Genomic DNA, 25,759 nt, shown 5'->3' with positions numbered 1-25,759 from the left:
TGAAAAACAAAATGTCTACTCAGTACGACTACTGTGAAATTAATTAATATATATCATTTTGTCAACTCTATAAGCCATCATCTCCATTAGATCTTACCTCTGACATTAAGTATGCTATTAATGAAAAAACAAAAAACAAATCACTGGGACGTTGGCTTATTACAGGGTTCAACAGTCACGACTTTGATTATTTCAAATATATTTTCGGAGTCTATTTGAAGAGTAAAAATCAAAAACCCCAAAAACTAGGATTCTGTCTGAGTGTTATTTTGCATCTCTTTGTAGCCGTTGTGCATCTATATTTGTCTCTTTATGGTCACTTTGTGTCTGCTTGTTGTTGTGTTGTGCCTTTTTTGATTGCTCTGTGTCTTTTGTGGTTGTTCTGCCCCTTGTGTAGTCGTTTTGTGTCTGTTTGCAGCTCTTTGTGGTCATTTTGTCTCTTCCTGGTCTGTGCATGATAATTTGAGTCACATATTGCAGGTGAAGGCCAGACCGCTCAGTAATGCATCCTCGTGTGCAGTTCAAGTTCAATAAGACAATAGTCCACACACAGTTTAATTTATTTATTCTTTTTTTAACCATACTGAAAGCAAAAGCAACTTTCCTTTGAGTGTTTTACTGTAAACATGTTCTGAAGTGATATTCCTCAAAAACCCTTGATGGATTTATTGAATACTGAGTCTTTCCATCCATCTAAAAAGCCCTTGTTTATTGTTTTGGTTGTTGGTTGCAGCTACGACTGTGTTCTGGCAACTGTAGCTGCTTCGAAATAATGAAGCTGAAATCATACAAAAGTGCAACTCTTCAAAAAAACAATACCGTAAACCTAACACCTCAGTTATCACTGTGTTTGAGCTTTTCAGATGGACTGACTGGACTCAGTATTTTACAAATAAGACATTTTAAAAACCTGAATTCTCTCTTTAGATGGGACACCGAAAACAAGCAGCAGTCATTTCCAACTGGATATAGGTATATATTTCTCCATATATTTCCATGTACATTTTTTTCGCAATTTAGTCCAATTGCAAGGCTTTTGTTAGTCAAGTGAACCCTGTGCGGGGTAAAGTACATTAGCACATTAGAGAAAGCAACTCAACTCTTACAATCTGGAACATTTTATTAAAAAAAAAAAAAAAGAANCAATCTAGGACATTTTATTAAAAAAAAAAAAAAAGAAAAAGAAAGAAAGAAAGAAAAAATTACATCTGGCCAAAAGGACATCCAGTATGAAAATGTTAGAAAAGCCTACTCCTACAGAAGCTGAATGATAACAAACACAGCTGTTTCAAAGTAAGAAAAAGAGGCGAGAGGGTGTGTAGCACTATGCTTTTTCACTGAGCTGTTGTGTGCAGCCTTTATCCATCCGCGTTTCAAGGCATATCTCCGGTAAATTAAAAAAAAAAAGAAATAAAATAAACCTAATCGCTGAGAACCTATGCCACACTGTGAGAACGCAGGAATGGACAAGAGACGAGGGGTAACAAGCGACTCGTTGCGCCAATTTTGGTTTTGAAATTACAAAAGAAAAGACACTTGGCAGTATGTATGCAATTACAACAAAGCAGAATATAAATACAGCCAGGTTTCGGCTTCGTGAAAAAACAAACATGCATATCAAAAACACTTCATGCTCGATTTCAAAGCCCCCCGAGACTATACAGGTTTAATATAAAGTTTGCTTTTATCTAAAAGTATTCAAATTTCGGCCAGAGAAATAGTCCTCATTAGGAACTATTTTTTGATTTGATTTTTAGGTCTTTCAAACATACCTGATCTTCAGCTTTTGGTCCCTTCCATGCTCAACATATGAACACTATGCACTGAGATGGGACGCTGATTATTTGTCATGATGTCGTTGAAGGGGAAATGAACGTCCACAGTGGTGAACTGTGGGTCTGGGTCCTTACTGCTGATCGTAGGGGTGGACACAAAGTCGACAGGATAATAGTCACGGCCATGTCTCGTACCTCGGGATCCGCAATAAAGGAAGTAAACAAAATATAAGAGCTACTGTTCATTCAGTAGCTTCTACCTGTAACATTGCAAAAACAAAAATAGAAGATTGCCAGGATACACTGACACGCTGCACAGAGTGTGTTCTTCACGTACAGGTGTGTTAAATAGCTGGGGTGTGACAGGCTTCAGACGGGGAACATGCTGGTCAGCGTGGATCCCAAAAAAAGCCGCATTAGATGCTGATGTGATCTGCACCATGGCTGGTTTAGACTCACTAACATGAACAGGACAAATAAACACAGTGCACCTTCACGTTGTTTGTCCCATGACACATTTTTAACTACATCACACACGCCAAACACGCATTCATTCTCTCACTACTGTCAACAACACACGCACTAAACTGGGATCAGCTGCATACTCAAGATAAAGGTGTGTGTATGTCATTTTGGAAAAACCCTGATGCGCCGCTTCTTGAGTGCAAAAATCCCAGGTGTCAGTTTGGAGATTCTCACATCGCTACTACGTCTCTTTCTTCCCGAAAGCAGCGGGCCGGGGATCGGAGAGAGAGTGAGTAACGGTGGGATACGACGGAGGAGAGGGGGCAGAGAGGGTGTAGTGGGTGGTGCGTATTTTTAGCAGAAGTGGCGGTTTTTAACATTTGGTCACTGTTAAGATTGGGTATGTCACGTGCACCGATGATCTGCGATCCATCCCCCCTGCTCAGTAAAGCCGCTTCTCGTAACTGTGGAGGCAGAGAAACATCGGAAGAGAAATCAGCGCTTGCTCGGATATAAATAAAAGTATTGCTGGTTTGCCTGTCCTCCCTTAAATTCAGTGAATCTCTCAATGTGCTTCTGAATTCGCACTATGGAGCATGCGGGTACAAAGTGTGGGGACCAACAGGAGAGTCTCTGTGCTCCTAATCAAGCTAATGATAATGCCAAGTAAAAATGCCAGTACTCTTTGCTGCATCATCCTTTCTTTATTGCAGCTAAAAAGCAGGTTTACTTTCCATTGCAGTGTTTGCGAATGCCAACACCTAACAGGAAGTCCAGGGGCATTAGAGCCAAGCTGTTTCTTAGCAATGATGAAATCATTTGCAGAGCAAACAAAGAAACCACAGTTCCCGTTCCTGCTTCTGAAGAAGACGTAACCTGCTCTCACTGTAGAAACAACCTCAAAAACAACCTTCTATTTAAGGAGGCTGCAAAAATGGAATACTGCAGCTGATCAACAGTATCAAACTTTGTGTATGATCCCCACAGAGGACAAACTAAAGTAGCAAATTTATGGCGAGTGCAACAAAACAGGTTACATGTTTTGTTGCCCCAGAATAAAATGTTCTCTATTTCAGTAGCTAAATGTGTTGTTTAATAAAGCAAAGGTGTTTTTTTGTGTGTGATATGTACTTACGAGTGGAGTCCATGAACTCCTCCCTCCACCTGTGCAGACATGGTCCTCTTTTCAAACTTCAGCTCTCCAGAGTACATCATGTAACTGAGAAAGACAGAAGATAGGAAAATACAATGAAAGTAGGAAATAACTGTCACACATTCTAGCTCTATGTGCATTTCTCTTAAGTCATGTTTCCATCACACTCTTTCGGAATAGTACCATAAGAACCAGTGCATAACCTGTACCTAAACTGTAGATCTACTTAGCATTTCCGCTAGATTTCAACCAATTTATCTGTTTGGCCGATTAAGCTGTGACATTTTACAAGCTATCGTTATCGGCAGAATTTCCCTCCAATAGTGGCGGGGACATACATCCCCACGAAAGCTTCTTCTGTGGGTGTAGCTCCAGCGAAAGCAGGCCCTTCCCTATCGACCAATTATTCAGCTATCAGCTTTTTCCCACTCCAAGTTATTGTTTTTATGCTTTTATAATTCCACTGTCAGTCAACCTCTAGTTTCTACTGTAGACAGTATTTTGAAATGTATGCGGTGTTGTTACCAGATGGTGATAGCTGCATCACTACTGCATCTAGTAGCTGCAGTCTAGTTGTAGAGCAAGAGTGATGATTCTTTCTGGACCAATCAACAGACTGCAGTGTTTCTAGCTTAGATACTAGTTCAGTATCGGATTAGTGTGCTTGGTACTTCGACAAGGGGGGATGACTAAAGAAATGTGACAAAATAGAGTGGTTCTGCTGGTACCATCGACTATACTAATGTGTAACAAACTGAACTGAACTGCTTGGTGGAAACAAGGCTTCTTTAAGATCAACAATCAATTCATTTTCAAAATTCAATCGTTATTTATATGGTCTAAATGGTCCAAAAATATTAGTAAACATGAACAACTCTCTTCCAAATCCAAAAAACTAGAGTACTAATACTCAAATTTGTGACATCATCCAGTAAAAAGTCAGGTGCTGTGCCACAGACAATGAATCAGGAAGGATGTTCTAGATCAGTGGTTCCCAACTGCTTTGTCATGGGGTCCAGATTTCTCGTTAGTCATTAGTTCAACGTCCAGACAGTTTAATATATTCATACTTGTGTTTGGCCAAGTCTTCAAGCAGCCCTCCATTAGTCACTCATTTTACAGCAGGAAAACAGCACTTCAAACTAAAAGCTTTATGGTGGAAAGTGCGTTTTTTTGCAGACTTGACATGTCTGCGACGCACTTGTGGTCCATTCAGGAACCCACTTTTGGACCACGACCCACTAGTTGGGAACCACTGTACTAGATGACAGAACACCCAGGGGAATGTTCTGAGTATAAATAAAAACCGAGAACTTTACAAGAGAATAAAGCTAATTTGGGTATAAAAAAGAAAACCATGCTGTTCGTAGTCGATGGAGCAGCTCCAGACTTTACACTTAATGACATCACAAGTTTGAGACTTACTTCTCTGGTTTCTGGCTTTGAAAGAGAGCAGCAAACTCGACTGAACTTTTGCAGCCATGGAAATAACATACTGGAATTCCTAATTTAAGTGGTGGTGGTTTAGGTTCCCCTTAATTCACACACGACTCACCGGAGAATAGAAAGACTCTTCGCCCCGATGTCCTGGCAGCCATGCTGGATACCAGCTATCAGGTAAGGTACAAACTTATGGATGGAGCCTTTATCCTGGACTGAGCCTGACACACCCTGGGCTACCTTCACATTGTCGCCCTCACTGTGGAAAAGACATTAATCAATATTCCTTCAATGGAGTCAGAGCACTTTAAAAGCTGCTCTTGGAAAACTGGCTTCCACTACTTTGAGCCTCCCACATACCTAAAATAGCGCTTCTGGCTGCTGGTGCTCTTCTCCATAGCATCCAGGGAGCCCATGCCACGGTACTTTTTCAGCCGCACGCCATCTGAGAAGAAGTACTCCCCTGGAGCCTCAGTGGTTGCCGCTAGCAACGAGCCCATCATAACTGGAGTGGGAGACAGGAGAGAGTTATCTGTGTTCTTTTATTACCCAATCTTACACCACCGCTGCTGTGAAGACTGGAGTCGTCTACGAGTTACAAGCTGTATGAAATATAATGACGAGATAAGGCCGTCTTTTCACAATGGTACAATGTTCTCTGTGTCGCAGTCTTTGAAATCTCACCAGTCGAGGCCCCGAGAGACAGAGCCTTCACCACATGGCCCACAGTCTGAATGCCGCCATCGGCGATGACTGGCACACCGAAGCGCCTGGCATACTCTGCTACCTTGTACACTGAGGTCCCCTGGGGCCGCCCACATGCCATGACTACAAGGTGGAAAACAAATCAAACATGACTGCCATGGAAACAGATGAGGTAAAAAACACAAACAGCCATATCAGACCTGGAGACAAACAGAAAACAGCTCATAAAATAAAAGGCAGCAACTGTTTTATTTCATGTTTATGTCCTGTTGCTGCAACATGTCTGTTCTGTTCTTGTTCATGAACGTGACCCAGTCTGAGCATGAGAGCTCAGTCCCCATAGCAACCCAGAATGGGGCCTTGGCAGATCACCATGACAACTAGGAGGGTCTCAGGATATTTTGTACCGTTAGCTACTGATAGCCTCTCTCTGCTCACTGTAGCTCACAGCCAGGATAAGAACAGGTACAGCTCAGACTGCTGTGCAGAAGTTGAACACGTATGCTTCTTTATCTCAATTTATTCCTCTTAATACATTTAAATCCTCAGCTAGCAGTTACAGGTCACATTGTTTTTGTAGTAACGTGTGCTTTATTAACTATTTATCTCAAATCTAATTCCATTTTTGCATTTCCGGAGCTCTGATGATGACAAAGACAATATGTTGTAGCTGTGTCCAGGACACGGCGTTAGAAAACAACAGTGCGTACCTTCCTGTGTGATGCAGATGGAGCCGCAGCCCATGCCAACTCTCAGAGCGTCGACACCAGTATCGATCAGATTCTTGGCCTGGGCTGCTGTAACCACTGTAGGTGAGGGAGGAAAGAAGAAACATGGTCAGTAATGTGTGCAAACAAAAGCATGGAGTGCTGTTGACTAACACTTAATTTCCACTGATATTAAAGTAATATTATGCAGGATATTACTAAAAAACAGTGTATAGACTCATATGATAAGGAGTGCAGTGATGTAAATGTGTGGTTGATCGATTGTGAGGAGAGTGTATTTATGTAGTATAGTTTGAGATTGGGGGTAAGACTAGACAAGCATGTTGCTTCTTCCTACTCCTTTTCGGATATGAAATGTTAATTTATATTTCTCATTGTAAGGCTCTTCATGATTTCTCGTTTGTCTCTGTTTTGTTGTTTTTTTCCTCCAATATATTCTACTTTATTTTATCATTATTCTTTTTTAAAAGTTGGAAATAAATGAACCAGAAGTGTGTGCGGAGACCCTCCCCTCTACCTGTATTTTCTCCTTATTTTGCTGTGTTTGGGACGTTTCCAGGCACGTTGCGCAGGTGAGGCCGGGACTTTATAAAAAGGTAGCGACTAAGTGCCAGACTATAAGCAACTCACATTCGAGAGCAAGCTGCGAAAATCATGGGCATAGTGCTGAAAAAAACGCAAATATGGCGAGGCAAAACACCAAGCACACAAGGCTGAGGTTGACTTCAACTTTGACTTTCGCCTGGGATACTGTTTGCTCCCGGCAATCCAACTCACATCACCATCTGCCTGCTTGACTACCATGGGATCTAGAGCCTTCAATGGTTCTATCTATCCACTATCTGTGGATACATTGCTGCTTTTTTCTTAAAACTTTGTCTTATAAAGGTGTCATTGAGTGCTCTGAATGGTGCCTTTAAATAAATAAAATGCAGTGGCTAACACATCCTGCATAGTATACCTTTAACTGAGGCTGAGTGTTTCCTTCTCCAAAAACTCACCATTTCCTCCCACCACTTGCAATTCTGGATACTTCTGTTTAATATAATTTATCATGTTGATCTGATACACCGAGTTGCCTTGTGAAGAGTCCTGGAAAAGAAAAACATTCATTATTTCAGTACAATTGCACTGGAGCTGAGGATTCAGCAGTCTTAACAAATAACACACGCTAAGGAGTGTATACACTGCACATATTATACAGACACATTTCACACACACACAGGCAAAATTATGTTCCTCATACTTTAGATTTAGACAATACTTCAACATGAGTGTTGGAGGTTGAGTTGAGATTTAAGTAAACACATAGTTCCCAGTAACTTTCCACCATATTTGATCTACCATTCTGTTATTGTAATAGGACCCCATGAGAGTTGTAATGCACTGTTTTTCTGTTGGTCTTGCACAACACTTTACCACACTTCCTCTTTTATCAGTGAAGCAGATCAAAAACAGCACTTATTTTTAGGCAACCTGCACTCAAACAATGGCCTAACTTTGGTCTAAGCCTTCTCACACATTTATGACACACTCGCACCAGTGATAAGTTCATCAAAAACACCCACCAGCACAACAACATCCACTCCAGCCTGCACCAACAGGTCCAGTCTGTATTTGTCGTCCTCCCTGGTGCCGATGGCGGCGCCGCACAGCAGCTGTTTGCGTGAGTCTTTGGAGGCCAGTGGGTAGTCTCTGTTCTTCTTCAGATCCGTCCTGGCGATAATGGCCACCAGCTCGTCGTTATTATTTACAATGGGAAGCTTGCCTAGGTGCACAGAAAGTGAAATTATTATAGAGCATGAGAGTGACCAAAATCCAACTAGAGAAAGCAGCTGTAACACATAAACTTTTATTCACCTTTTTTACTGCGCTGCAGAATATCATTGGCTTCTTTCAGTGTAACACCAGCTGGAGCCACGACCAAATCCTCCCTCTTTGTCATGGCCTTAGAGATGATTAAATAACATCAATTATTATCAATATTAACATTCTTAAATTGATGGATATACAATTTCCTAAAAAAAAAAAAAAAAAAAAAAAAAAAAAAACACATTAAAATACACACCTCCTCCAGGTGTTTGTCATGGTCTTTCTCAGACAGGAAGTCAATATCTCGGGAGGTGACGATTCCAACCAGTTTGCTGCCCATTTTGCCCGTCTCCGTGACAGGAATCCCGGAGAAACCGTGTCTTACTTTGGCCTCAAACACATCCCCAACTGTGTGGCGCGGACTCATCACAACTGGGTCTGTGATAAAACCCTGCTCAAACCTCTGGAAACAGAGAAAGCAAACACAAATTTAACTTTTATCATGTTCTATTTATTTGTGCAAAGCCAGCCTGACATCAGCTGCAGCCATCTTGGTTGCTTCCTGAAAAAAAGTTGTTTCAAACTTTAATTATAATAAAGTGTTTGTATGACTAAAAAACAAAAAAAGTATGTTACTATTCCTCTAAAGGTCGACACTTATACCGTAGAAATCTGATAACACTCTGCATCCTTAGTCATCATGTATTTCCCCTAAAGCTAAAAGCCTCTGCGAGACGTCAGTCACCGTCTGCAGCGTGCCCTATATTAAGATAAATGGTTGTAATTGGCCGAGGCAAGCTGAAAATCTGTCTTGGGAGGGGAGGGGAGGGGATGGAACCAGAAGCGTCTGCCAGTGCAAATAAAACATGAGCTTGCAGGTTTGTCTGGTACCCAGGTTTCTGCAAAACAGCAAAAGCAGCACAAAACCAAGCGCCACACAACACACTCAACAATAAATGAACATTCATATGAAAAAACAAAACACACACACACACACACACACGAAGAAAAAGAAACACAGATAGAAGACAATTACCATAAGCTACATAGGGACAAAATGGGACAAGATAACAAGACAGGTCAAGAGGATGGTTCATGTGAGAGTTATGTTCAGTTTATACAAGTACTTTGGTCCTTTTGGTGTGTTGACAGATTTGTACAGGCATGTTAGTGTGAAATGGTGACGACGACAAGACAGTAAAACAATTCTACTGCTACCAAACATGACTTGACTTGGCTACATAAATGCTGAGATACAGTAAGATAAAATATACAGAAGTATATTTATTGTTTACCTTGACCTTGCGGACTTCGTTGGCTTGGAATTCTGGCGTGCAGTTGTGGTGAATGATGCCAATGCCTCCCATTAGCTACCACATTTAAAAGAAGCAATAATTTCAGATTTAAACAACACATGAACATCAGTGCTCCTTCATAAGATTTCAGCAGTGCTGGTGAAGCAGTGTCTTACCGCCATAGCGATGGCCATGGCCGACTCTGTGACAGTGTCCATGGGAGAGGAGATGAGAGGGGTCTTCAGTGTGATCTTCTTGGTCAGCGCCGATGTCAGGTCCTGAGAGGAAAAAGAAAAAGAGGGGAACAAATATTTTAATGTCCTCAGAAAGAGGAGTTTGCTTGTTATGTTGCACATGAGCCACTAGGGGGCAGACTGAACTTGAGAGATCCAGCACACTGCACAGACGTGTCTTTAAATGTGCTTCACTGACACTAAAGGACGTGGCCTCATTGGCTTCCTGTCATTTGAGGTTACCAGTGCTTCAATATTTTAAAACTGAATGTACGTTTGAGCTAATACGTAATACTATTTAATTACGTTTAAGGTAAAGCCCAAGATTTCCACTGAATTTAAGACTCTTTAAGGAGCTGCAGACACCCTGATACCGTGTCATCAAGTGTTTATCTGTGATATGAGATGTCTGCAAGCAAAATAAAATGCATGTCCCATCAAAAACACCGTCCTGCCTCTCAGGGACAGAAACCTGACACTGTCTGGAAAAATGGAAATGAGCCGTACCACTGTATCTCCGAAAGCAGCACTCGACTTCTACAACTTTCTGATTCCCACACCGGCTCTCGTTATCTTCAGCTGTGTGTGTGTGAAAATAAAGACATTCCTCACACATGGGAAAACCAGCACATTGAGTTATACAGTGTCTGAGCGTTTACTCCTTATCTGTGACAGACATAAACTATGGAGGCTTTTCTCAGGGGTTCACGGTGAAGGCAGGAGAAATCACCTAATACCACCTCTCCGTTTAGAGAGCACAACTGCACTAACCTGCTAAATTCAACTGAGAGTTAGGAAAGCATGTCGAGAACATCACGACTCCGAAGAATTTCCCACAATAGCTCCACGCACTCTTCGGGTTTCAAACACCTCACACCTCACAAAACGTAGAGTATGTAAGTATTATATTGCAAATTTCAGTCCAGCCTACTGAGTCTCTGTATGAACATGAACTAGTCCATTCAAAGTTGTGACTGACGCCAAATGTGGAAGTACTTGTGTTATTCAAGCTTGAATAGGCTCAGTGTCCAGTGGAAAACTAGGGCAAGACAAAGACTCTGTGGAGACAGCCCATGACAACATGGCGAGGCTGACAAGCATCTCGCACAGCGACGAGAGCTCTCTGCGACTCCGAAGGGAAAGATTAGTGATATCAATTAAACTAAAATCTGCTGAGATGGATGCAGCAGAGGAAGGGGATTTCATCTAAAGCCCGGAGATTAACTCTCCCGTCATCTGCTGAGAGAGGTGGATGAGCAACCGACCAGACACAAACGTAAACACAAGGGTGAGGGAGCAGCCAGTGGGTGACCACATCGGGCAAAAATAGCAGGGCGGCTGGGGAGAGGAGCTGTGATGCAGACTGTTTTAAATGGGCAAAAACAAGACTACTTTTGTGAGAGCTGCCATTATAGAACGAAGCTGAGGTCTGGAGTAGAGAGGTTTGTTTTAAAAAAAAAAAAATTGAAGAGGCTCCACTGTAATAAGGCTGATGGTTTAGGATGTGGCTCTGCCAAGAATGGTCTGTCTGCTGACACTGCCACATTATCATCATGAGGCGTGTGGAAGAAACTGAAGAGGCGATTGGCTGGTCCTTCAATATACGCAAGAAAGTCTCTTCTCAGATGTGACAGACACTTGCGACATTCTTTTGAAACAACAGTAGACCTAACATGACCTTTTGTATTCTCACACGTGTCCTTCAAGCGTACTCACCACTTCGTCTGAGGTAAAGTCGATGAAGCCAGGTAAAATCAGGAAGTCACTGAAAGACAGAAGCAAAATGTAAAGTAAGGGACCGATGCAACTTAGCATAGCTGTGAGGTTTAAAGCATCCATTAAAATACCAGAAGCTAATGAGTTCCTCATGTTTTAACCAACATAAATGACCAATATGTGTAATATATTCTTACAAATACCTCCAAGCAAAGCAGAGAACTGAAATGTTCCCTACAGTATGAGTAGCTCTCATTGTGAACTGTAAAGCAATTAAATGTGAGTCGGGGAGTGTTGCCTTAAGGGTAACGCGTCACAGTTTTAACACGCATGCTTTGTCTTGCAACATGGATGTCATCATGTCGGCACGTGGCCAGTACAGTACTAAACATTCCTAAGAAATATCAACAAGATTCGCTCCAACTTGTGGAGCTAAAATCCACATGGCTGCCTGCACGTATCTGTTCTTTAGTTAGCATCATTTTCACATTTGCATGCTAGTTCTGGTCTGTACGGAATATAAGCCCCGTTTCCACCAAACACTTTAAGTATGGTACCTTTGGAACCAAAAGTAACCCTTCAGACATGGTACCTAGACCCTAGTGTATCCACCGCAAACAGTACTCTTTTATGTGGGCGGGGTTGTTGTCACTCACTGCTCCGTCCAGCACTCACTGTACTTCCTCATCACGGGTGACAAAGGAAAGTCTGCACCTCGTTTATCGTCCACAGAACGACACACCGACATTTTCAGAACACAATAAAACAGGCTGCAGTGAGAGTCTCCCCATGGGATACTATATACTATAGTCCTTCTCAGGCAAGCTCAGGGGTTTAGTGTTGCTGTAGTCCACAGGAATGACGCTTTGCTATGCTAGGTACCACAACAGAGGGGGGGACCAAAAATGGGGACGTACGGAATGGGCCCATTGGTACCATCCACAACTTTTCACAGTGGAAATGGAAAAAAAAGCGCACCAATCTGAACTGCTCGGTGGACAAAGGGCTATATATACAACTTGTATGTTTTTTGTCAATAAAACTTGCAAAGAAAAATGGACTCTGTGACCGTACCACAGACTACATAAGGGTTGTGTGGTATTTTTATAACTTCCATCCATCAAGTTTGTAAAAGATAAAGGATAATTAGGTAAACACAGATGATATGGGTGAAAAAGATCACTGATTTAGAATATCAAAGGTCTTCTGTGAATCTTTGACTAAAATTTTTGTTAGATATTTATCTAGTTTTCTCTCTTTCTACTCATTTCCTTCCGTATAACTATTTCAACTAGGTCAGCGCCACAGTTCAGAGCCTGCCACCTATTGTTGGATACTCTGTTATGGCTCCTCATGTTCCCAAAATATTGCAAAGTGGCACAGTGGCTGAGTACAGACACTGAGTGCAGCTGGGTGCGTCCTGTACTTGGTAAAAAGCTACAGTTGATCTCTTTCAGCTCTTGGGCTGTATAAACACAATGAGAAATAGAAGGGGATGAGTGGGAGTGCAAGAGCTAGACGCAGGAATGATGTTTGTTTTTCAACCAGGGACTGTATGTATTTTGTGGTTTCTTGCAGATGGGTGTGAAAACGGAGCAGGAGGGGACAGAAGGACAGATGGGAGGAATAAGGGAGGCTTTGTATGCCATGTGGATGTTAGGGGTGAAACTACAGAGCATGCTGAGCAGTACAGGTGGATGTAAATGAGTCTGAATGAAGGTACAGGGCTGACGCACTAACGAATCTGTGCTGCCTCAAGTGTGGGTGGAAGGAAAGTTAAGTCTGAAAACGTTGGGACACTGCAAGAGAGGATCTCTGTGTGTTTGTTTGTTTGTTTCCAGTCACTTTAGAGCCCAAACACCCACAAAATTCAATGTGGGGACGAGCAGGAAGTCCAGCACACATCTGCTAGCATTTAGCAACTGCCACAAAACCTCAGCTGCGGCACACAGGCTGCACCTACTGACTCAGGGTCAGCGCTACGCCCGAGCTCATTGTGTCGGATTTGAATCCTAAAGGCAACACTGGCTCACCGAGGCTTTATTATGGTTTAATTTGAATGCTAGATGTAAACAAACGCATGACGCGGAGTGGGAGTGTTTCAAAGCACAACCGGAGGCTGTAACCGATATTCCCATGCCTGCACAGATGTCTGGGCATAAAAGAGATTCGCCCCACCCAAACAACATCAAAAGCAGCTCAGAGCATGGCACCCAGTGTTTTGTAAATGCAGCACCAAGTTTAAAAGGGGTTAATCTCAATGAGTAACATCTGTGTGTCTGACTCACGTTGCTTTCACTGGTTTGTGTGACACGACGCCGACGGATCATTATACGGCAGTTTGTGGCAGAGATTTGCTACGGTAACTCTGTCAGAAGTGTTACGACAACCAGAAATATGTGTGTTTATGCCAGTCCTACGTCTGAGATAAATAACTGCGGTATGATTTATAGGAGTCGGTTTGAGTTTGCCAAGTAACACGCCCATAAGGCATTAAAAGGAAGACAGACCGGTAGCCCTTCTGTAACAGTAGTCAATGATAAGTGAATTCTCTGCACAGACTTCGTCCGCAAAGCCCACAGATTTAATTGCTCATGTAGTTTTGGAGCATATAATGTATACTTTAAATTATACGGTTTAGTGTCTCGTCTTGTGTGAATGGCAGTGACCCAGTATTTAACAGCCAGAAGCGTGTATGGGAAAGTCGCACAAGAGTCGTGTTTTAACTTGATTTTTAATTTGATGCCAGTGAAGGTTTACAAATGCATCTTACAGAGTCTACCTGTATATAAACTACAGTCATACCTTGCCTGATAACGTAAGATAACAACTCTTAGGATTTGCCATTGCGGTGTATAATTAGGCAAGAGTGTTGACAGAATAATGGAGTTGGAAAGTAGCTCTGATTGAAAGAACATGTTTGCGATCACGCCCAGGACATGATCTATGCACCTGGTATAAGGTCACAATACTGCAGGAAGCCATTTCTCTGACAAGGCTGTTTCGGTCTTCCTGTGTCTCACATTCTCTTGGTGGCTTGCTTCCTTTTCCTCTAACTAATAAGCAAAAATAAAAAGGAACTAAAAAGAGCAATTAGCAATGCTTAATTGTGTTTCAATCCAGTATCAGTGATAGGAGTGTATAAGTGCTGATCAAGTCATTGGGGATGTTAAGGTTTATATCAAAGACATCCAGGGAAAGTGATCAGAAATTTAAAATCTGCTTGAGAGAAATGGGGCAATAGAAGTTGAAACCCTACTCATACTCTTCATTATCATACCACTCCCATCCTCCCAAATTCCTCCTGCAATCCACATGATGCCAATTCAGGGCATCATGTGCACATCCTTCCTTTGGTCGTGATGCACATTATTAGAGTGGAAAGGTTGCTTGATCACACGCGGAGACACTTACACACCATCACGTTTTCTATTCAATTAGCTTCTGTAAAGCATGAGCCGTGTGATCAGAGAGAAGGATTGGTGAATTTTTAGCTGATACAACCTTCCAACTAAAGTTGAATTGATGCATGGAAGTGTTTAAGATTTAGGGGGGTTATTGGCATCTAGCAGAGGTCTTTTTCTCTCAAAAACAAACAGACCAGGTGAAAACTGGTGAAAACACTTGATAAAGCAGTTTCATGTTACAAATAAGTGTTTCTCTGACACTGTTTGGCATATCAGAGATAAACTGCTAGCCTAGCACCTGCTAATGTGTGCTCGCCTTTTTTTCTCTGATCACTTAAGATCCAGACGTGCAAGAGGTTTTTACCCTGAGCGGAATTATCCACAGAGGTCTCTTCCTTTCCAAAATACACAAACCCAGTGATTTAAACCAGTAGAAACACTTGATAAAGCAGTTGCACGCTAAAAAAAAAGAAGTGTTTTTCCTCCACTCTCGTTGCAGAGAGGATGCTAACTATGATGAGTGACATGAAAACATCTAGAGCCAGTGTTTGGTTCTCCGATACAGTAGAAACATGGCGGTGCAACGTGACAATCTCCATGGACAAGGACCCGCTGCCGATGAAGATATAAACGGCTCATTCTATGGTAACGAAAACACAATGAGTATAATTCTCAGATGACTATACACTGGGTAAAACATGCAAATTATTTTTTATTTCTGCCAATATATCCCCCTAAATCCTACACAGTGGACCTTTAAATCTAAATATAGTTGTGTTGTGCAGACGATAATGCATATCAAATAGATTAATACAATATCTAATGGTCTTTCAGGAAACGCTGAGAGGGCATCTTTAGCATTCTTATAGTGATTGTTAGGCCCTGCTGTAAACATATTCAAGAGGTAAAGCACTGTAATGGATTTAGGGAGAAAGTTCAAGAAGAGAAATGGCATGGCTCAGTGCCCTGCAGCCACTGCATCTGAGTTGCACAACACTTCCCTTCTTGTTATTCAGAATTAAGAAAATCAAAGGGTATTACATCATGCCAATAAATCCATTTGAATTCAACTGAACTGATTACATGGAAAGTCATTTCAGTCAAAGTGCATGATGAGTTCAAGTACAAAGCATTTCTCTCCATTGTTCACAGGACAGTTTCAAAACAGTTTGAAGATGACTGTTTTACTCACTTGTAAGTCAACCCATCTCCTTTAGAGCATAGCTCTTCAGCCGTATGACCATCGGAGTCAACGCACTGTTGGTCAGATCTGCTGATTCAGAACGTGTTGGCCATTACAAAGCACTTGTGCGCACACTTCACCCACCACTGCGCACGGGTGAGCTTTTAAAATCATTCAGGAGACCTTACTTTGAATATATTTCATTACTTTACTCAGACTTTTTGAAAAATAAAAATAAAATCATAGTTTGTGATGCAGGGAAACTTACTTGTACGTGAGGCCGTCTCCAATCGAGAAGAGCTGCTGAGCAGAGAGACCATCTTCGGGGACGTAGCCTGTGCCACCGCTGATTAAGTAATCGGCCATGCTGCCAAATGATAAGAAGAGGCAACTTCAATCATCTGTGCAGCCCGGACAAAGATGGATATATAAACACAGTGTAAGGATGCTCTACAAGAACACTAGACATCCACTCTGCAGGCAGAGCTCTGGTGACCTTCTCACAGGACGACATAACCATAGCAACATCAACATCCCCCAGTCAGCAGCAGGTCAGTGCGACTGCGTGGCGGGGTGCAAGATGCAAGGCTTCCTCAGCTTACATTTCATAGAAGCTTTGTTTTATGACTGCTGCCTTGATATAACAGGAGGTAACGTTGCTTATAATCACACGAATTATCACACAAATATTTATAGTACTGTATAAATGCTCCTGTGATGTACTGCCGAGCGGATTTCTGTCTCTCCATCTAAATTATTAATGACGTTGCTATTTTCATAACATAAATCGTGCGCAGCAGGCAAACAACAACAGTGCAACAGTCCCCACATGACCGCGTGTGGAGACAAACATGGCCGGGTGACCCACTAACATTCATCTAAGCCTCTCCAGCAAACACCACACAGTTTCTAAAAGCAAACAGTGAAAGCACATTTTGTCCTAAGACGAACACGATATCCTCAAAATGTCCTATTGTCACGACTTGGAGCGGTGAAGTCTAGTCGCTGGCCCGGTGACCTACATTACGTTATCAGTAGCTAGCAAACATTAGCTGCTTGCACTGCACACCCGCAGTTATCAATGTTTTCCTACTTGAGACCTGTCTTTGTTGTTGACACAGTGAACGCAACATCCTTGTTGCAAATCATCCGTGCTACAATTAGTATTCATGCTAGTATCCATGCTAGCCTCAACAACACATCTGTCACCTCAGACGCCCTTAGACATATTTTCTGAAAGTGACACATTCAGCAAGCAGCACTTATGGCAATAAAATGTCGTTTTTACGATTGGTTTACATGTCTAGTCACCACCCATTACAGTCCAGGAGACACATCTAAGAGGAATAATATGGGAATAACACACACAGTAAAAGCTGATATTTTATGATAATGAGTGGTGTTTCGGGAGTTAAATGCATGCCGAATTGAAGAGTGGCTCTTTTTATGTATTATAAGATATAAAATGTGTGTCTAACCCATGTGACGCCCTTTTAATAACAGGAAATCTATTTTCACTGATTTTTAGAGGGAGTTTGGTGCTGGGTTCGGGCATGCCTCGCGCTTCACGCCAGTACAGTGTGTAACGTTACGCATGCAGACTATGGACTAACATTATATCAAATATTTACAGACTTTCGGTTAACGTAAAAAATAACAACAATAATAGCTTAACATTACCGTTAAAGTTTAATGAAATAAACGCGTCTTGAACACTTCCGTTACATTCATATTTGTTTACGTGTTTACGACAACTACATTATTAACGTTAACACTTTAAGCTTGAGATAATATTGCATGTAACGTTAATGGTAGCAAACCGTTAGCCGAAGAATTGGAAACACCGGTTAACTAAAATAACTAGCTGGCAATATGGCTAGCACTTAACCACAAAACATTCAGTGATGTCAGTGACAAAATAACAGTTAAGTGAGACTTCGTGTAAATTAAAAGTCGATATTTGACACAAAAGTTAGCTTGTCGCGAGCTCAAACGTTACCCTATTCACCTTATTTAACCCGTCACACGATGTCGCCCGTACAATTCTGATGTAACCTCGTTAAAAATTAATATTAGCATAAACAAGCAGATAAACTCTACGTTATTAGCGCTATTAAACCGTGCCAACCGATGCAGGTGTGTTAATAATCCACTAATACGCGTGTAAGTGAACTTTTACCACAGCAGACATGAGCTGCCTCCAGACTAACGTTGCGTTTTGCTTGCAGACATGTGGGAGCAGCCGTTAGCATGTAGCATTAGCAGCCCGGTTATTCTAGCTTGACCAACGGAAAGCGCTCGAGCGACTTTAACACGAGCTCTTCGACCGTTAGATAGGTGGTTTAAACTGTGTAGCTTCTAAGCTAACGTCCACTCCAGCATCTTTCCTCCTCCACACACCGAGTTACGTTAGCTAGCTAACCTTGTTGGAGCTGATGCCCACGTTGACCACGGGGAAGCAACTTTCCAGCTGTGGATCTACAGAGGTGAGGCTAAAAAAAGAAGGCGATGGTGGACTCTGTATCCTTTCTCTCTAAGGACAACCTCGATGAAAAAACACACAAAGCTGGTCGTCGCTGGCGTCTCCAAGATGTAAAAGTACTGTCTGGCAGTAAAGTGAATCAGAAGTGATTGCCTGTCGTTGCAGACAGTGCGTGTTGGTGTTACGTACGAGCAGCAGCCAGCAGCAGCGTCACATCCCCTCTCTCCTCCTCACAGAGGCGTGTTCTGCATGTTGCTGCTGTGAGTTCGGGACCAACAGGGGCACCAAAAGGGTTAAGTGTGCAACCAAGAATGTTTCACATGAGAGTTTTGCTACTAATATGCAGGCAGACCAGTTTATCAGAGCTGATAGAGCATCTCAGTTCATTCCAATGTTCCACTCTGGGGCACCCATAGAGTGCAGAGGATGGGAAGTTTCTTTGTAGGCTGCAGTTACTCAGGTAATTTGAGACATCAGGTGGAATGGGACAAATAAGGTTTAACATTTTGGGCTCTTTAAATATTAGCAGCCATAAGTCATTTCAGAGCACTGAGACCACTAAGGAGCGCTACAAAACACACAGGAGATCTTCTCTACCTGTGGCCATCTGACAGCAATATTCACCTATATTTACATGCACTATTATTTAATATGATGCCGTTACTGCTTTTCGACATCATGTGCAATAATATTCTTCAGTCTTGTCAATGTCGTGCAATTTCATTTTCATTTTAACAACAGTATGTGTGGTTAAATTAAGCCCAGATTTACAGTGCCAATCACATTCAGCACCCGCAAATGACCTTATGAACTCAGTATAAAGTGGCGGAGGTTAGGTTGGGGCAAGTTAATCACTGTGGTTAGGTTAAGGAAAAGAAACCTGGTGGTGACTCATTAGAGACTCGACAGTGGATAACATCAACATACATATTACTCAGCAATCATCACTGCATATCTGTGTCACAAAATATACCAGAGAAAATAAGTCCTGAGGGGAAAGTCCCGTGTTTTGTGACCCATCCACCATCCTAACCTGCCTCCTAATGGATCACTTTCTAATTTACTCCCGTCGTCATGTTGGTGACGTGATCTCAGCCTTCCCAAATTTGTGGGTTATGCATGAATTATTGGCTAAATGTGGGATATGTACACATTTTGGTGCATTACCTTTGGTAGGAAAAAACTGTGATGATCACTCACTGATGGACACATTAAGATGACCTGCATTGCCAGGACTAGAGGTGGTACCCCAACTGAAGACTCATCTTGAGTGCTATATCGTAGGCAACTGGACTTACTTGAGTTTCTGAAGACGTTTAACCTCTCATCCAAGAGGCCTCTGAAGCTTATGATATATCACTTCGGATGTGGTATTACCGGTTATACTAAACCAACATTCTCTGGCAGTTTCAGTTCCTCTTTCACTTTGCCAGTACTTCTAGATTTTTGTATCACTGGGAAAGTTGCCACTTTAAGTGTAATGACAGGGATTCAGAGCAAAATATAGTGTGAGTGAATGATAACATTGTGTATGATCTTTAACACTTTGCAATAGGAAATCATGTGGCTGAGCAACTCTTACAGAAATTCTCAAATGGGCGTATTGAAAGCCTTTCCAAAACTGAAAACCTTCATGCCTTAATTTACTTTAACTTAGAGAAACGTCACGCTGAATTTCAGCAGCTCTCTGTGAATTCTGGTCACATGTGGATCATCTAAACTGGATTAAGTGTACCGAAAAGCCAGCACCAATCACATTTCATTCACATGAGAACAATTGGAGGAAGTGTGCAGAGAGGCCGCATGTTGAGGAACACAAAATGTCAATGTGGATCAAATACAGTCTCTTTTTTTTGTTCTAGTATCTAACATGCACCACAACATACAGTACAAAAACCACTATGAGAGAAAGGAGATCTATTTAAGGATATTCCAAGAATACACGGGGTCACTGAGGAGAATGACAACACATCTCTTAAAGCTTAATTCATTAGTGACTGTGAAATCTAATGAGGAGTCTTTTAAGAATTAAATTGGCGCTACAGAGGAAATGATCGTCGGCCAGTCACATCAATTTCTGGCTATTAGAGGTAACATAAAACCGCACATACAGGCACGTCTCTTTCCAGCATGCAGAGCACACACGTGCACATTACTTGACAGAGAGTCAACATGCTGCCCTTTTCATCAGGCTGTCAGCTGCATAAATGTCTGGCATGAGTCGCCGACAGAAAATCACTTTTGTTTTCTCGCAAACTAAAAATACGACTATCAGCTTCTTTTATCGTCTCTCCTGCAGCTTCAGGGAGCAGAAGATCAGAGTAAAATACATCACTACTGATAAAGGTTTTGTCTTATCTGCTGCCAAAAAAGGAGGGACATAATTTCATGACTTTAATTACATCACTAGCTGGTTTTACTTGAATAACAGCCGATGAAGTAATTGTTCCCTGGGCAGGCATTTCCGGTGTATTGATTATTCCATGCAGAGATGTTTCACTGATTACATCTCAGATACTGGCCACAAAAGAGAACCACGTGATCGTCCCTGTAACCCAATATGCTTTACACTCCACTCTTGTTCTATATTAATCTTAGGTGATGGCTGCTAGATTGGTCTGCCAAGGTGAGCGAGGGGGGGGGGATCTGTTTCCAACTCTGCGTTTGTGTCACATTAAATGTAGGTCAGTGCAGATATGGGTCAGTGGTTCCTTTATGGCACTGCAGCTATTCTGAGCACTTGATTCAGCCTTGTTGATCCTCCCTGCAGCGTGCTGCTCGCTCCTGCCTTGATGTTGCATCACAGGATTGTCTGCGCGCACGAGGGGCTGAAGAGCCACGTTAAAAATAGCACCTGACGACTCGGGATAAGCCATTTTCTGTTGTTTTAGCATCATGATCGACACGGCCAACTCAAAAATGAAGTGTGTCATTCAAAGCTGGGGGTTCAACCTCGTGGGCATTTGCAAACTGATCTAAATGCAACATGTAAACTGACCCGGCGGCATGTAGTTAATTTACATGTGCAGCTTTGAGGGTACAGCCGGTGAAAGTGAAGCGTAAAAGCTGGAAGGCTGACAGTGGATATTGGCATTCAGGGTTGAAACTACTATGGCATTCTTCATCTTAAAAAGTTTGATCTTTCCAATCAAATATAGCTTTAAAAACCTTTCCTGTCACCAAATAATGAAACACTTGGATGTTTTTTAACCTAAATACTGTTGGAGTTGCACCTCAGCGTGGCTCACTCACTATACTCTATACGTCACTTACCTCTCTGGGCCTAGACCGGCCTGAATTCGTGTGGCGCTGTATCGCTGGGCCGCAGTTTCATGTGAGGTTTGCCGCACATACTGTTCACATTTGGGAGTTGAAACATCGGTACGTGGCGGCTGAGTATCTCCTACAATTCTCCGATAATCCACCTCCTGGCTCGTCTCCCCCGCTCCATCTGCACCAAAGTGCTCAAAACCAAACCCCTCCATGGTCCGTCCAAGGTCAGCTTCTGAATCCAGCGGGCCCCTCGAGCCTTGCTTTGCAGCTTAAACAGAAAATATCCAACCAGCTGAAGGTTACATCTGTGTCAAAAACCAGTCCTGAAATCTTGAATTCATGTGAATTTCATCGCCCAACTTTGGATCAATGGAGGAGTCACAATTTGCAAAACAAATGCAAACTCCCCGATATTCTTATCTCCAGTGTCTGCTCTTCCACAGCAGATATGGAGCTGCATTGGTGTTCCCACACAGAGGAAAACAGCAAAACATAAAGACCTGTGTCAGGCTACTCCGTCTGCCCCTACACAGGATGCACCTGCCTACAAAAAGGCACCAGCCACCTCTAGGCGTGTCAATAGAGGGCGTCACCTAGGAGATTCTCCCACTGAGAGAGTGTCACCGTGGAAATGATGCCAGCAGCCGCAGCAGAGCGTTGTTGTGGAGAGGCGTGCGCTGATGTCTTTGAAATCTTGGAGGAGAGGAGGGTAATGGAGAGAGTAGACAAGCCCTGTACTGTACTCACATGTAGGATAAAGCAGCCGTGGCCCTGAGGGTTTCTCTACAAGTTGAATGGAGTGAGCGCTGCCATCCTGCTGAGTGCTCCATGAAGCTCCCTCTACGTCTTGCTCCCTCTCTATGTATGGGTTAATCCTGCTTTCTATCGGTGGCACCACGTCACTTTCACAAAGAGGATTTCAGAATTAAAATGGACAGGACTAGCTTTGCAAAGAGAGCAGCACGTTTTTACACCCAGATCATCACTGTGGTGTGTTGTTTTTATTTGTCTCAGTGAGCTCCACTCAAACCAAACAGCAAACATAGTATTTCTGGAAGTGTTTGGCACAAAGACACGATAGATTTAGCTCCTCACACAAGGACTTACGGGTGTGTTTTGTGTTGCTTCTCATCCTTTGTGCGGGCCTCATGGAAAATTTTGGTTTCTGAGCCACAGCTGAGTAAAACTGGAGCTATAGAAAATGAGTGTGTATAAAAATAAGCTCTGGTGTGGCTTAAAAAAAAGTCAGACGCCCGAGGTTAAACCCACAAGCTAACACAACATGTATTTGAACCTTGATGCTGCTGAAGTTTGCACCAAAGTGTCAGTGTTACAGAATCACTCCAAGATGTTTCAAAGCATTTTGTTTTTAAAAGAATGCACCGTAGCGTGTTTTTTACATACAGCACCACCCTTTCACAGGGCAAACTGCAATGTACAGAATGCATGTGTTGACTTATGCTTTGTTCTTTTGGTTTTCTAAAACGTGTGTATAGTTTAGTACGTGGAAGGGATTCCCCCCATGCACTCTTCTCAGAGGGATCACCTCCAGGTGACTGTGACAGTTGGTGAGACGTTAAGATGGAAAATCCTCTTAGCATGTCCTGGGAGGTTCCCCACTTAGAGCTCACATTCATCTTTAGCACATGGTAACGGAAACCCCACACCCACACAATGAAGATAAATTAGGAACCTGACATCCTGAGTATGTACACTTTTGAACTGAATGGATTGAAAAAATAATGCTGCTGCTGTTGTACCTTAAAGGGACAGTTCACCCCCACAATCAAAACTACATATTCTTTCTCTTACCTGTAGTGCTTTTTATCAGTCTAGATTGTTTTGATGTGAGTTGCAGAGTGTTGGAGATATCAGCCGTAGAGATGTCTGCCTTCTCTCAGATATAATGGAACTAGATAGCACTCGGCTTGTGGTGCTCGAAGCGCCAAAAAATACATTTGAAAAACTCAACTGCAATATGATTTTCCAGAAATCATGACCGGTTACTCAAGATAATCCACAGACCTTGTTGTGAGCAGTTTCATGTAGGAACTATTTTCTTTCTGCTGAACTACACAACTACACACTCACCGCACAGAAGGAAGTGTGCATCTACTGTTAGCTCCATTCGCACCAGTGAACTAGCAAACGTTACAGCTCAGCCAAGGAGGATGCCTTAAGACAGAGTGTCTTTGTGCACCCAGATGAGAATACTCACACTGCAGCAATTTCACTATTCACACCAATCCCTACAACGTGTTATTATGGATCCCGCTGCATGCTGGGATTAGCTAATGCTTGTCAAGTTGATGTGCCGAGGTCAGAAGTGGTTCGGATTAGGGCAAAGAGGTCATGGGTAGGGCTTGTACTAGCCAGTCTCTGATATTGTGAGATTAAAGTGGTGAATTTAGGAGAAAAAAAGATATCTTCTTGTGAGCACTTTCATAGGAACTATTTTCTTTCTACCGAACTACACCTATCAACTGTATCACTTTGCAGAAGGAAGTGTGCATCTACTCATGGACAAGAGGCTTGTGCTTGTAACAGCATGAGACATAAGGTGCAATTCATTGTTTCTGTCTGTGTGTCTGCGAGGGTTCACATGATGTAAATGTTATCATCCACCCATGTCCATTAGGGGCCGACAGGGACCCCTAGTGAACGTGCGCCTGCAGCCCATTTTTTGTGACCATGTATACTGTACGCGTAGAAAGTTTGCCAACTGTACGTTAAAATCTTGAGCCCAAAACACTGCGGTCAAGCCAACTGAAGCTGCTACACCACAGGGAAGTTAGTTTAAAGTTGGATATTTGATAAACAGTCACTCCTATCAACGTTCTCAGTTTCACTTGAGGTTGGTCTGAGGTTGGCAGCCCTCCCCGTCATTTCTGGGGCTGATGTTGATCCTCAATTGTACTTTGTACCAGACATTAATGTTGTCCTCTTCAGCTGAGATGTAACGTTAGCTAGCTGAGTGGTGCTAGGTGAGCTCGCAGTAGATGCAGTAGATGCACCTTTCCTTCTGCGCAGTAATATGGCTGGCGGGTGTAGCTTGGTAGAGAGAAAATACTTTATATAGCCTATTAAACTGCTCACATAAAGGTCTGCCAATTATCTTGAGTGAATGGGTCATGATTGCTGGAAAGAGACATTGCTGTTGAGTTTTTTAAATGAATATTTTTAGCACTTTGAGCACCACAAGCTGAGTGCCGTCTAGTTTCATTATATTGGACATCTCTATGGCCGATATCTCTAACACTCAGCAACTCACACTAAAACAATCTAGAGTGATAAATAAGGTAAGAGGAAAAGTATGTGTTGTTGATTTGAAGGTAATTTGTAAACTTTAAAATCATGTTATCAATGCTATTAAAGGATTAGTGTCTCTGCTCTGAAAGGGATGGAAGCACACTCTTAACTTCACATGTGCATGTCCTCAGGTCATGCACGGTCCTCCTCTCATTCAGTTCAATTCATCATAATGGATTTCATGTGCACAGCGTGGATACTCATTGACTGGCTGAGGCAAATCAGAGTCATACGATTGAACACAAGGGTAACAATTCCCAAGAAGAGAGTACTCCTTGTGTGTGAATGTCTACAACAGATTATCTAAATCTACAGTAGATCTGTAACTGATTTTACGTCACAAGATTTTGATACTGTAATTGCACAGTATGTGAAGAAACACTTCAGAATATTTAAGTAAAACTCCACCATTTTTCCACATCAAGATCAATTTACCGACCATGGAAAACACCACACAGCCTGTACAGACAGTTGTATAGTGTATTCTGTGGTTGTGGTGAGAGCTTTCTAAAGTCAGAGAAAGTAAAAGGAGCCTGAGTTACAAACAAAAAAACCCCCGGGGCAAAAATTTGCACTTGGTCCACTGCCACCTCCCATCCCCTGTGAATGTATGTACCCTGTCACATGCACTTCCACCATTAGGTACAAAGCACACTGAAGTCTATACATGGCAGCTTCTTTATATTCCCAGAGACCAACCAGCACCATACCAACACAATATACCTGAACTAAATATGTGTATTTTTTATATTATTATAAAAAGGAGTATATTTTGATATACTC

At 42.3% G+C, this 25,759-nt stretch overlaps 1 protein-coding gene across 6 annotated transcripts; it reads right to left on the bottom strand.

Moving 5' to 3' along the window:
- Positions 1-1,147: 1,147 nt before the first annotated feature.
- impdh1b (IMP (inosine 5'-monophosphate) dehydrogenase 1b) lies at positions 1,148-22,447 on the bottom strand. 6 transcript variants are annotated; one of them, XM_050035759.1, is made up of 16 exons: positions 21,668-22,447; positions 16,181-16,279; positions 15,922-16,002; positions 11,323-11,371; positions 9,550-9,651; positions 9,374-9,448; positions 8,335-8,541; positions 8,127-8,214; positions 7,835-8,034; positions 7,268-7,358; positions 6,249-6,344; positions 5,518-5,661; positions 5,194-5,338; positions 4,949-5,092; positions 3,376-3,459; positions 1,148-2,704 (listed from the first exon to the last, which is right to left on the bottom strand). In XM_050035759.1, exons 1-16 carry the CDS (start codon positions 21,877-21,879, stop codon positions 2,683-2,685), a joined length of 1,839 nt encoding a protein of 612 aa, XP_049891716.1. In that variant the 5' UTR covers positions 21,880-22,447; the 3' UTR covers positions 1,148-2,682. The 6 variants fall into 6 exon arrangements, with proteins under 6 accessions (XP_049891716.1, XP_049891717.1, XP_049891719.1 ...); XM_050035760.1 differs by having other exon boundaries at positions 15,922-15,999; XM_050035762.1 differs by lacking the exon at positions 21,668-22,447 and adding an exon at positions 18,335-18,594.
- Between the last annotated feature and the right edge of the window lie 3,312 nt (positions 22,448-25,759).

The sequence above is a fragment of the Epinephelus moara genome, chromosome 23 (assembly GCF_006386435.1).
Source record: "Epinephelus moara isolate mb chromosome 23, YSFRI_EMoa_1.0, whole genome shotgun sequence".
Lineage (NCBI taxonomy): Eukaryota > Metazoa > Chordata > Actinopteri > Perciformes > Serranidae > Epinephelus > Epinephelus moara.
The sequence above is the reverse complement of the archived record's forward strand: the minus strand, read 5'-3'. Positions and strand labels throughout refer to the sequence as shown.